Consider the following 13,250-nt stretch of genomic DNA (forward strand, 5'->3'; position numbering starts at 1 on the left):
GAACATTTTCTTCATAAACTCTGTTATGCCAGTTGACCTAGATGTCCCCTGAAACCATGGTCCCCAGACCCCCATCCCTTGAAGTGTTTAGTTGTATTCAGAAAACTTCTTAGCTTTTGGTTTAGTCCAGTTGTGCTGACTTGGCCTGTATTGTGTGTTGTCCTTCCCTTCACCTAAGATAATTCTTGTCTACTATCTAGATAAAAAAAAAAAAAAATTTTTATCTAGTTAGTGAATTCCCACCCCGACCCTTGTAACCATCAAAGAATGTTTTCTTCTGCCAACACCCACTCTTGATTTAAAAAAAAAAAACAACTCTGAGCAAAATTGGAATAGAAGGGAAATTCCTCAACATAATTAAGGGCATATCGGAAACCCTGGTGGCATAGTGGTTAAGTGCTGCGGCTGCTAACCAAGAGGTTGGCAGTTGAAATCCGCCAGGCGCTCCTTGGAAACTCTATGGGGCAGTTCTACTCTGTCCTATTTGGTCGCTATGAGTCAGAGTCGACTCGACGGCGGTGGGTTTGGTTTTTGGTTTTTTATACAAAACCAACAGCCAACATTCTAATGGAGAGAGACTGAAAGCATTCCCCTTGAGAATGGGAACTAGACAAGGATACATTTTATCACTACTTCTATTTGATATTGTACTGAAAGTCCTAGCTAGAGCAATAAGGCAAGATAAGGAAATAAAAGGCATTCAAATTGGTAAGGGAAGAAGTAAAACTATCCCTACTTGCAGATGATGTGATCCTATACATAGAAAATCCCAGAAGCTCTACAAGAAAGCTACCGGAACTAATAGAAGGATTTAGCAAAGTGGCAGGGTACAAGAGTAACATACAAAAATCAGTTGGATTCCTCTACGCTAACCAAGAGAACTCCGAAAAGGAAATCAGGAAAACAATACCATTTACAAGAGCCCCCTGAAAGATAAAACACTTGAGAATAAACATAACTATGGGCGGACGTATTCGGTGCAATGGATTGCTTCTATGTGGCCTGTCTCGCCATGGTCTCCTAACTCCCACCCAAGTGATTGAGTGGGACTGTGCAAATAAGGTAATCGTGGTCCAATGAGAGGATTGGTTAGTTTTGCCATCTTGCTAGGCCTAAAAGAGAGCCAGTTCCAGAGCAGAGAGAGGATTCTACCACCACCAAGGAAGAACAGCCAGGAGCAGATCGTGTCCTCTGAAGCTGGGATCCCTGCACTGAGAAGCTCTTGGAAGCAGGTGACAGAGAGAAAGAGAGAGAGAGAGAGTTGGAACACTAAAGACAGCAATGAGAAGCAGTGGCAGAGAAGCAGCAGGAGGAGAGATGGCAGGAAACGGTGCAGTGGGCTTCCTGGCCCATGCAGTGAGAAAGTTGAATGCCTTTGGGCTGAGGCTTATTGACAGAGTGGGGTGCCTCTGGGTACTTACTGGCAAAGCTAAAGGAGCTTTGAAACACTTGACCAAGCAAGACAGAGGCTGAGGGGTCAGAGAGAAGTGTGCCTGGGAGCAGAGCTGAGAAGAGGCTGTCCTGATGGAAGAGCTGTATCCTGAGCATCCCTGAACCTGAATTGTAACCTGTTACTTCCTTAATAAACCCCATAATCGTGAGTATTGTCTGAGTTCTGTGTGGCCACTGCAATGAATTACCAAACCCAGCAGAGAAGTAGAGAGTGCTGTGGGAGGGACGGATGGTGTCAGAATTGGTAAAGATGGTGAAGAGACGAGGCATGTCTGACGTCCGCCTCATAGGTATCCGCCTGGGGCTGTTGATCTTGATTCTCTTTTCCCTTTTGAAGTTAGAGGAGGTCAAACTCCGCCTTCACACCATTTTTACGTCGTAAAAGACCTATATAAAGAAAACTTCAAAACGCTACTACAAGAAACCAAAGGAGACCTGCATAAATGGAAAAATACACCATGCTCATGGATAGGAAGGAAGACTTAACACTGTGAAAATGACAATATTACCCAAAGCAATGTACAGATATGATGCAACCCCAATTCAAATTCCAACAACATTCTTTAACAAGATGGGAAAACTAATCACCAACTTTATAAGGAAAGGAGAGAGGCCCTGGGTAAGTAAAGCATTACTGAAGAAGAAGAACAAAGTCGGAAGTCTCATGCTCACCATCTCAGAGCCTACTATACAGCCACAGTAGTCAAAACAGCCTGGTTCTGGTACGACAACAGACATATAGCCCAATGGGACAGAACTGAGAACCCAGAAATAAATCCATCCACCTATGGACAGTTACTCTTCCACAAAGGGTTGAAATCCATTAAATAGGGGAAGAGATAGTCTTTTTAACAAACGGCGCTGGCAAAACCGGATAGCCATTTGCAGAAAAATTAAACAGGATACACGCATCATACTATACACGAAAACTAACTCAAAATGGATCAAAGATCTAAATGTAAAACCATAAAGATCATAGAAGAAAAACTTTATGGCATAAATAGATTATCAAACGTAAGTAAAAAAGCATAAATAGCAGAAGATAAACTAGACAATTGGGACCTCCTGAAAATCACGTTTATGCTCATCTAAAGACTTTTCCAATAGAGTTAAAAGAGAACCCACAAACTGGGGGACATTTTTTGACTATGACATACCTGGCAAGGGTTTAATTTCTAAAATTTACACAAAACTCCAACAATGCAACAACAAAAAGACAAACAACCCAATTAAAAAATGACCAAAGGACATGAACAGACATTTCATCAAAGAAGACATCCAGGCAACTAACAGACACATAAAGAGATGCTCTCGCGATCCTAAGCCATTAAAAAAAAAAACAAATTAAACCCCCTGCTGTCTAGTTGATTCCGACTCATAGCGACCCTACTAGACAGAGTAGAACTGCCCGATAGAGTTTCCAAGGAGCGCCTGGCAGATTCGAACTGCCGACCTCTTGCTTAGCAGCTGTAGCACTTAACCACTGTGCCACCAGGGTTTCCCATTAGAGGGATGCAAATCAAAACTACAATGAGTTACTATCTCACCCCGGTAACAATGACACTGATCAAAAAAACAGAAAGCAACAAATGCTGGAGAGGCTATGGGGAGATTGGAACTCTCAAACATGGCTGGTGGGAACATAAAATGGTACAATCACCATGGAGGATGGTATGGTGCTTCCTCAAAAAGCAAGAAATAGAAATGCCACATGGTCCAGCAATCCCACTCCTAGGAATATATCCTAGAGAAATAAGAGCCATGACACGAATAGACATATGCACACCCATGTTCACTGCAGCACTATTTACAATAGTAAAAAGATAGAAACAGCCTAAGTGGCCATCAGTGGGTGAGTAGATAAACTGTGGTACAGACACACAGTGGAACACTACTCAACGGTAAAGAATAACGACAAATCTGAGAAGCATAGAGGAACCCGGAAAACATTATGCTGAGTAAAATAAGATAACCACAAAAGGACAAATATTGTATGAGGCCACCATTACAAATAGTCAACAAAAACAATACTGCACGGGAACCCAGGCTGGAAGCCTGAGATGTGCCGATATTGTTGTTAGTTGCCATCAAGTCATCTCCAACTCATGGCGACTCCATGTGTGCACAGCAGAACTGCTTCATAGGGTTTTCAAGGCTGTGACCTTTCAGAGGCAGATTGCCAGGTCTTTCTTCCAAGGTGCCTCTGGGTGGGTTGGAACTGGCAACCTTCCTGCTAGTAGTCGAGCATTTAACTGTTTGTGCCACCCAAGGACTCAATCGATGTAGCCATTATGAATTCAACTATATCCCGCTCTTTGCCCCTCCCCACCCCCCAATGAATTTGTCCTATTTCTCCCAACAGGCACCAACTGGATGATCGAGATCGTCAGCTTAATCCTGAAGGACGGGGATCCCTCCTGGATCCGCTCGGTGCCCATCTGGGAGCGGGCACCTTGGTGTGAGACTATCGTGGGTGCCTTCAGTCTCCCGGACCAGTCCCGCCCCCGCCTCATGAGCTCACACCTCCCCATTCACATCTTTACCAAGGCCTTCTTCAACTCCAAGGCCAAGGTGCTGAGGAGGGAGGGATGTCTCGTGTGTGTGTGTGTGCGCGCGCGCGTGTGCGCGTGTGTGGATGGCAGCAAGAGGAAGCATAATTAATTAACTCAGCACATATTTATGGAGTATCTCCTACGTGCTAGGCTGTCTTAGCTTCCTAGTGCTGCTGTAACAGAAACACCGCAAGTAGTTGGCTTTAACAAAGAGAAATTTATTTTTTCACAGTTTAAACCAAACCAACTCAACTACCATTGAGTCAATTCTGACTCACAGTGACCCTATAGGACAGGATAGAACTGCCTCATAGGATTTCCAAGGTTGTAATCTTTATAGAAGCAGACTGCCGTATCTTTCTCCCACAGAGCAGCTGGTGGATTCGAACCACCAACCTTTCGGTTAGCAGCTAAGTGCTTAATATTGTGCCACCAGAGCCCCTTTCTCACAGTTTAGGAGGCTACAGGTCTGAATTCAGGGCGAAGGCGCTAAGGGAAGGCTTTCTCTGTCTCTTTGGGGGAAAACCCTTGTCTCAGCTTCTCTAGCATGCTTCTCAGCATTCCTTGGCAGTCTCCACAGGACATCTATCTTCCTCCATTCATGCTTCCTTGCTTCTGTGCCTGTTGTTGTTAGGTGTTGTTGAGCCACTTGTAAACTCATAGCGACCCCATGTGACAGAGTAGAACTGACCCATAGGGTTTTCTAGGCTGTATTTTTAATCTTTACAGGAAGGGATTGTCAGGTCTTTCTCCTGAGGAATGGCTGGTGGGTTCTAACCGCTGATCTTTCGGTTGGTTAGCAGTGTTGCGCCACCAGGGCTCCTTGTTGTTGGCAGCCAGGAGCTTGGTGGTACAAGCCATTCGCGATCAGCTGCTAGCCTAAAGTTTGGTGGTTCTAACCCACCCAACGGCTCTGTGGAAGAAAGACCTGACAAACTGCTTCCGTAAAGATTACAGCCAAGAAAACCCTATGGAGCTCAGTTCTACTTAGTAACCAGTGGGGTTGCCATGACTTGGAATTGACTTGATGGCAATGGGTTTGTTTTTTATGCCCCCTCTGGCATCCACATAGGGAACAGACTGTCGAGGTGAGAGCAGAAGCAGGGAAGTCAATGAGAAGGTGACTGAGATGGTCCAGACAGAAGGTGATGATGGTGGCTGGACCAGGGTGGTGGCCATGGAAGTGAAGAGAAGGGGTTGGGTTTGGGGTATGTTTGGAAGGTGGAACCAAGAGGATTGGCTGACAGAGTGAACCTGGGTGTAAGAGAAAGAGATGTGTCAGGGGTAACGCCAAGGTTTTTGGCGTGTGCATCTGGCGAGATTGGGCTTCTAGCCACCAAGATGGGAAGATGGAGAGGGTCCAGGAGAGATCAGACGTGAGCTTCCAGTTGTCCTCTCCCTGTGGAGTTGTGTTGTTGGTATTAGATGCCGTTGATTTGGTTCTGACTCGTAGTGACCCCATGTAACAGAGTAGAGCTGCCCTATGGTGTTTTCTAGGCTGTAATTTTTTACAGGAGCAGGTCACCAGGTCTTTTCTCCTCTGAAGCCACTAGATGGGTACAAACTGTCAACCTTTTGGTTAGCAGCCAAGTGCTTAATCGTTGCACCAATAGACTCCTGTGGAGTTGTGTGGACAGCACTTAATTCTCCCAGCAACAATGTGTGACAACCTGAATGGAGTATTGCCAACCGGGGAAGTTCTCCTGAGCCTTGCTGTCTCAAGTTTTTATTGGGGGTTAATCACATAAATGTGACTAACTGCCCACATAGTTGACATTAGTCTCCAACCCCTCCAGATGTCGAGCTAATATCATGTGACCCAGGGCCCCCATCATAAATCACATTGTTGGCATAGACCACCTGGCATTACCCAAGGTCTCAGGTAAACAAAGGCACTCTTATCAGGCAGGATGTTCCAAGGGCTTAAAGATTAGCTCCCAGCTAAGCAAATCTTTCTTTGGGAGAGGTTAATCCTTTACTAAGAAGCCCTGGTGGCACAATGGTTAAGTGCTTGGCTGCTAACCAAAACGTTGGCAGTTCAAACCCACCCAGCGCCTCCAAGGGAGAAAGTCCTAGCGAGCTGCTCCCATAAAGATTACAGCCTTGAAAACCACATGGAGCAGTTCTACCTTGTCCTATAGGGTTGAGATGAGTTGGAATCAACTCAATAGGATACAACAACAACAATACTTTACTGAACAGGAACCCAGGCTGGAGCCCTGAGATGTGCCAACATTGTTGTTAGTTGTCATGCAGTCAGTTCCACTCGTGGCGACCCCACGTGTGCAGAGTAGAACTGCTCCATAGGGTTTTCAAGGATGTGACTTTTTGGAAGCAGATTTCCAGGCCTGTCTTCCAAGGCGCCTCTGGGCGTGTTCAAACCGCCAAACTTTCGGCTAATAGTCGAATACTTTTTTCTTTTTAACCATCTCTGTCACCCAGGTACAAGGTCTAATATCAGAAGCCTCGTTTATCTAAGTCGTTGAAATGTTTCAATTTCGCTTCCGCCCCTTGGATGTTCTTTGTCAACACCTGCCCACCTTCACTCCTTTGATGCCTTTGAAACTCTCTCAGGCTTTTCCCAAGGCCCCGTGTTCGCCAGGTGCCAGGCTCTGTGCTAGGGCTCTCGGGACAGAACTGGGGACATGATTAAGACTCCGCCTGGCCTCCGATGGTTCCCAGACACGTGGGTGGAGAAACAAGGCTGTTAACAGGCCACAAGAAGGCAAGGAGGGTGTGAGCGATCATGGAGGTGGCACAGGGCTCAGCAGTGTCCCAGCAAGGGAGGTACTAGAAATCTTGAGGGGATCAGTACCAGTTGTTACACTGGGTCTTGGGGCAGGAGACAGTTGTCAGGGAGGGCAACGTGTGATGTGCTGGAGTATAGGGGGAAGTGAGGATGGCTTGCTTGTGGAATGTAAACTGGTAGACAGGTTGGAACTAGATCATCATAGCCTCAAATGTCAGGCCCAGGGACTGGGGCTCTGTCCCAGAGCTCTGGGGAGCCAAGGAATGGCTGTGAGCAGGGAGAGGCAGCTCTTGGTACAGAAAGACCCCTTTGAGGATATGCAAAGTCTGGTAGGCCAGGGAGGAAGCTGGGATGAGGATCCCAGCAGGGGAGGAGGAGCCTGGGCTACAGGAAGGAGAAAAGGGGCCAGCTTTTCTTCTCTCTTGGTCAATGGCTTTCCCCCTGATCTCTCCCATCCTGAACCCCATGCCTTCCTCCTGCACTCTTTATTCCCTGAAGTCAAACTGTCCCTCAGCCTGCTTCAGAAACCGTTTCCTAGAATGTGGTTGGAAGGAGCTCTCCCCAAGCACTAGGATGAGGGGATCTGATCTGAGTACCATTAGCTGGCAAGTCCCCTGAGAAATCTACCCTGAGTCCTTCCTGCTGCAGGGTCAGGAGAGAGGGATCAGGGGAGAGGGGACTCAAGGGCAGGCAGCCCAAGAAGCTGGGGTCCTGCCCGTGACCGACACCACTTCTCCCTCCCCAACATCCACATGTAGATGATCTACCTGGTCCGGAACCCCCGGGATGTGGTGGTCTCCCTCTATCATTACTCCAAGATCGCCGGGCAGTTGAAGGATCCCGGCAAGCCCGGACAGTTCCTGCAGGAATTCCTCAACGGTGAAGGTAAGGATGGGAGCCAAGCGTGGTGGGTTCCCAGTGGAGAGGGAACCCCCAAGGGTCCAGGCAGAAGAGACAAAGAGAAGGAATAACAAGGCTAGAGACAGGCAGAGATACAGGTGTTACAGAGATGGAGACAGAGAGGAGACCAAGAGGGATGGAGACTGAGAGAGAAACTGAAAGACAGAGACGTAGAGGTGGGGGAGAGACACAGAGACTGACAGACACAAAGTAAGCAAGAGACAAAGAAAAGGAAACAGAGACAGAGGAAGACACAGAGAGATACAGATAAACTGAAAAAGAGAGACGCATAGATGTAGACAGACGCACAGAGATAGAGACGGGAAGATAGTATAACATTCTAGGAAACTGTTTCTGGGGCAGGTAGAGGGACAGTTTTGCTTCAGTGAATAGAGAGTGGAGGAGGAAGGCATGGGGTTCAGGATGGGGAAGATAGGTGTGAAGCTTTGGCTAAGAGAGAGACGGGGCACCAGCTGCTAAGAAAGACAGGCCCCTTCAGCCACATATCACTTTTCTGTTCTTGTCAGAGCCCCTGGCCTTGGAGGGGGCTCCAAGTGGATGGAGGGGGCTGGAGGAACCAGGTCACTGTCATAGTCTAGATAGAGAGCTGGGGGAGGGGCTGACCGGGAGAGGCACTGAAGTTGATGGGGATGTGGGCTGTGTAGGGAGTCAGGGGAGGGGCATCCAGCTCTGAGAGCTGAGCCCAGGCATGGGGGAATGTGCAAGATCCCATTGAGCCCCCAGGGGGGTTGGCCCCCCTGCTGGCCCTCACCCTGCCTGCCCCTCCACCCACAGTGCAATTTGGCTCCTGGTTCGACCACATTAAGGGCTGGATTCGGATGCAGGGCAAAGAGAACTTCCTGTTTATCACCTACGAGGAGCTGCATCAGGTGAGCCCCCACCCCCACCCCAGCGCCATGTCCCCCAACCCTCCCTCCATGTGCCCACCTGCTTCCCTTCCTGGGGAGGGTGGCCTAGGTCTAGGGCTGGCTCCACCAACATGCAGGCCCTGGGGATGGATACAGCGGTGAACAAGACAGAGTCCCTGTGCCCAGGAGGCTGATGATGATCTAGATAGAGCAGGAGATGGGCCAGGAACAAAACAACCAAATGCATAGCAGGGCAGAGTTAAGAAGAAAATAAAACAGGGAGTAGGGATAAGGCAGGGGCGTGAGTGTGAGTGGTTGGGGAGGCCGCAAGATAACATTTGAGCAAAGACCTGAAGGAGGAAAGGTGAGAACACCAGGAAGATATCTGGGGGAAAGGTGTTCCCAGCAGAGGGAACAGCAAGAACAGAAGTGTAAAGGCCCTGGTGTAGAGCTGTGCTTGAGGTAATCTAAGGGCTGCCAAGAGGCCGGTGTGGTCTGAGCCAAGTGAGGGAAGGGGAGGGAGCAGAGATGAGGGCAAAGAGGGAGCGGGGGGCCACAGTGAAGACATTGGCTTTTCTGCGAGGCGGGAGCCATGGGCAGGCTCTGAGCAGGGGAGGTGACAAGGTAAATGTGATGATACAAAGCTGTAGCACATGGGACCCACACTTCAATGATGGTGACAATTTGAAAGGCAGAGGGAGTCAGTGGAAAGCAACAGCCTTTGGAGTTTGACTGGGATCCTATCTTGACTCCATCCAGCGTCTCCTTCTGGCTGGGGCAATCAGAGGAGGCTCCCTGGAGGAAGGGGTCGTGCAGAATAGGAGGCTGGGATTCTAGATGGAAATAATCCGCAGTGAAAATGGCTGACCATTCTAGGTTCTTAACGAGGACTGTACCGTGAGGGTGGGAGCCTAGGAGGCCCCCACACATGCCCCCTCATCAGTGGTCCCAGTCGTGTTTCCCTTCACGTGGTTTTTGTATCCTCCGTCTTGTCAATGCTTTTTGTAGTGGCAAGAGCCTAGGTTTTTGTGTCCAACAAAACGGTTAAGATCCCAGCCTCTGAAGTTTCATCTTTAACATGGGTGTAAAATACCCTTAGAGGGTGGTTGTGAGAATTGAAGCACCCGGCACACTGCAACCACCTGACAAGGTGCCCCATGGTATTAGGATAGCGGGTAAAGTGAGGGTGATTAGGTTCTGAGTAAGGGCCTTTCTGAGTAGTAATAATAACATAGCAAATACCTGCTGAGGGCTGCCAAATGCCAGGCATCAGATGCTGAGCACAGACCATCTCATTTAATCCATACCAACTATGGACAAGTGAGGGACAGATTAGATTGACCCGCATGAAACTGCCAATATCTGCCCAGCAAAGATGGCAATTTCATGTGGGTCACTCTAATGTTGCTATTTGGTTGCTAGATGGCATAATTGATTTGCACTCAACTGCTAACCACAGAAAGTTTGGGGCTTCAGACCCATCCAGCGATCTGCTTCTGGTAAGATTGTTGTTACTGGGTACCCTAAAGTTGATTCCTACTTATAGCGACCCTATAGGACAGAGTAGAAGTGCCCCATAGAGTTTCCTCGCCTGTAATATTGTGGTGGTTTGGAAGGTCGGTGGTTTGAAAGGTCCGTGGTTTGAAAGGTCAGTGGTTCGAACCCACCAACCAGCCACTCCACAGGAGAAAGATGTGGCAGTCTGCCTCTGTAAAGATTACAAACTTGGAAGCCCTATGGGGCAGTTCTACTCTGTCCTATAGGGTTGCTAGGAGTTGAAATCGACTCGACAGCAGTGGTTAACTGGTAATCTCCATGGGCACAGATTCCACAGGTCTTCCCTCAAGGAGCTGCTGGTAGGTTCAACTGCCAGCTTTTTGAACTGCCGACCTTATGAACTGCCGACCTTTCAGTGAGCAGCTGAGCACTTAACATTGTGCCACCAGGGCTCCTTTCTGTTAAGATTGCAGCCAAGATTGCAACTGGGCCCTGTAACACACCAATCATCATGAGTCAGAATCAACTCAATGGCAACCAACAACAACAATGTTGTTATTAATCCCATTTTACAGCAGAGAAAACTGAGGCTTAGAGAGGGCTGATAACTTACCCAAGGGCATGCAGCTCTTCACTGTAGACACCATGGTTATTTTTTCCCCATCCTGGTACATTACTTTTGATGAAAAGATCCGGAAAAGGCTTCAGCATGGCCCCTCCCCCTCTTCTCCATCAAGCTTTATTCTCTAAACCAAAAACTGGGCCACGCAGCCTGACAGAGCTGCTGGGGTGCCCCTGGGTGTGAGGCACCGCCAACATGTTAGGATTTCTGGGACACATCAGTGGTTCAAGGGGATCAAGGGATGGAGTGTTATGAAATCAGGAATGACCTGGAAAATGGAGGCCACCCTGGGTGGTGCAAGCCATTCACACTGGACCACTAACCTGAAGGTTGGCGATTCCAACTCAGTGGTGGAAGAAAGGCACGGCAATCTGCTTCTGCAAAAAATGTTGTTAGATGCCATCGAGTTGATTTCAACTCCCAGTGACCCCATGTGACAGAGCAGAACTGCCACATAGGGTTTTCTAAGCTGCAATCTTTCTGGGAGCAGATTGCCAGATCATTCTACTGTGGAGCCACTGGGTGGGTTTGAACCTCCAACCGTTCAGTTAGTAACCCAGCACTTAGCTGTTGCACCACCGGGGCTCCTTCCTTGTAAAAATTACAGCCAAGAAAACCCTAAGGAACAGTTCTACTTTGTAAAACATGGGGTCGCCATGGGTCGAAATCGACTCGGTGGCAGTGGGTTTGGCTTTCTCTTAGTTTTGGGGTTGGTGGAAGGCTGGCTGTGCTGGGTGCTGCGTATCAGGGAAGGCAGCAAGGTCGAGAAGAGGACCGTGGGCTTCAGGGTCCCAAGTTTGAGCTCTTCCTCAGCTGTGTAATCTTGGACAAGTGTCTTGCCTTCTCTGGGCCTCTGATTACTGGGTAACGCAGTGACACTTCCCTGCAAGGCTCTTGGTAGATTGAGCACAAATATACATGAGGGGCTTGGGCCAGAGCTCAGTACAAAGCAAGTGCTCAATGTACAGTGATCGGAACCATCACTGTCAGGAAAGCTGCATCTGGGCGGGGAAGTTTGTCAGCTGAGAAGGGTGGGGAAGGGGCATTCCCAGCAGCCTCCATGCAAAGGCTTGGAGGCAGAAAGTGTAAGGAGAGGAGGGGGAGGCAGCTGGGGAGGAGGAGGACCAGAAAACACAGGACCTCTACAGCTAGGACTCTGTCCTGGGACACTGGGGAGCCACAGAAGGGGTGGGAGCAGGGTCAGCTCTGGGTGAAAAAAGATCCCTCTGGGGCCCTGTGGGGATGGGCAGGAGGCAGGTGGCCAGGGTCCAGGCAGAAGAGGAAGAGACCTGAGCCAGTGCTAAGGCCATGGTGACAGAGAGGAGGGGACAGGGCAGAGAGAGTCAAGGGTAGGAGGGAGGGGCCCGGCACTGATGGAGTCTTAGAAAGAGGAGGAGGAGGAGTGGGTGATTCCCTGGGTGAGTTCAAACCACCAACCCTTCAGAGCGTTTAACTACTGCACCACCAGGGTTCCACTCCCACCCAGAGAACCTCCAAAACTCAAAACTGCAAAAACTCTTAGAGGCCATAATCCAACTCCTCGGCTCGCAGATGGGGAAACTGAGGCAGGGAGGTGGCATCACTCAGACAGATTTGGCTTAGGTTCCGGACATCCAGGCTCCCTTTTGCTGGGTCCCCTCCCTCCGCGGTGAGTGGGTAGGTCCCCCCTGACCCCTCTCCTCGCTGCCCCCAGGACCTCTGCGGCTCTGTGCAGCGCATCTGTGAGTTCCTGGGTCGGCCGCTGGGCGAGGAGGCGCTGGGCTCCGTCCTGGAGCACTCGTCCTTCCAGGCCATGAAGGCCAACACCATGTCCAACTACTCGCTGCTGCCTCCCAGCCTGCTGGACCAACGCCGTGGGGCCTTCCTCCGGAAAGGTGCGGGCGGCCCTGGGGCAGGCCATTGCCTCGCTGTGTGACTCCGGGGGAGTTACTTAACCTCTCTGGGCCGAGGGGAGCCTTGAAAGATTGGGGTGGGGACAGCGGTGTTTCTGGCAAAAGGAGACACCGTAGGCAAAGACTTGGGGGGGTGGGAAAAAGAATGCTAGAATGTGTGTACAAGGGGGGCGACGCTCCGAAGCGGATCCTCAGCCCCGTCGGCTCCTCCCTCTCCTCCAGGGGTCTGCGGGGACTGGAAGAACTACTTCACCGTGGCGCAGAGCGAAGCCTTCGACCGCGTCTATCGCGAGCAGATGCGGGGGCAGCCGACCTTCCCCTGGGACGAGGCCACGAAGGACGCCATCCCGGACCCCGAGCCCAGCCCCAACCCTAGCCCCAGTCCCGGCCAGGCCCTCGAGACTCCGGACCAGTGACCCTGAGAATAAACACGTGGCTACTGCCGGCGCCCCGGCTCCTTCGTGCGCTTTGAGGGTGGTGGAACGCGGGCGGGCAGCAGGGGGCGCGCGAGGGCGGGCGGGGCCCCGCGCAGGGCTGCCGAGACCAGGTTTGGGACCCGGCGCCGGGCATCCAGAGCCTCGGGAAGGCGATTCAGCTTCCCCACCTGGCACTTCAAGGGGGTCGATGACTCAGAGGCCCCGCCTGAAGTCAAAGGCGCTGCAAGGAGCCCTGAGCTGGGCATGTGACTTCCCCAGGGCGAGGTGGCTGTAGCTGGGA

At 50.2% G+C, this 13,250-nt stretch overlaps 1 protein-coding gene across 1 annotated transcript in view; it reads left to right on the plus strand.

Annotated features, from left to right (window-relative positions):
- SULT2B1 (sulfotransferase family 2B member 1) overlaps window positions 1-13,002 on the plus strand; it is a 48,580-nt gene extending 35,578 nt beyond the window's left edge. The window contains exons 3-7 of the mRNA XM_049900474.1: window positions 3,815-4,023; window positions 7,512-7,638; window positions 8,449-8,543; window positions 12,335-12,515; window positions 12,756-13,002. Of these exons, the coding sequence (XP_049756431.1) occupies window positions 3,815-4,023; window positions 7,512-7,638; window positions 8,449-8,543; window positions 12,335-12,515; window positions 12,756-12,949 (806 nt within the window). The 3' untranslated portion in view covers window positions 12,950-13,002. The remainder of the gene's footprint in view (window positions 1-3,814; window positions 4,024-7,511; window positions 7,639-8,448; window positions 8,544-12,334; window positions 12,516-12,755) is intronic.
- Window positions 13,003-13,250: the final 248 nt, after the last annotated feature.

Source organism: Elephas maximus, chromosome 11 (assembly GCF_024166365.1).
Source record: "Elephas maximus indicus isolate mEleMax1 chromosome 11, mEleMax1 primary haplotype, whole genome shotgun sequence".
Taxonomy (NCBI): Eukaryota; Metazoa; Chordata; class Mammalia; order Proboscidea; family Elephantidae; genus Elephas; species Elephas maximus.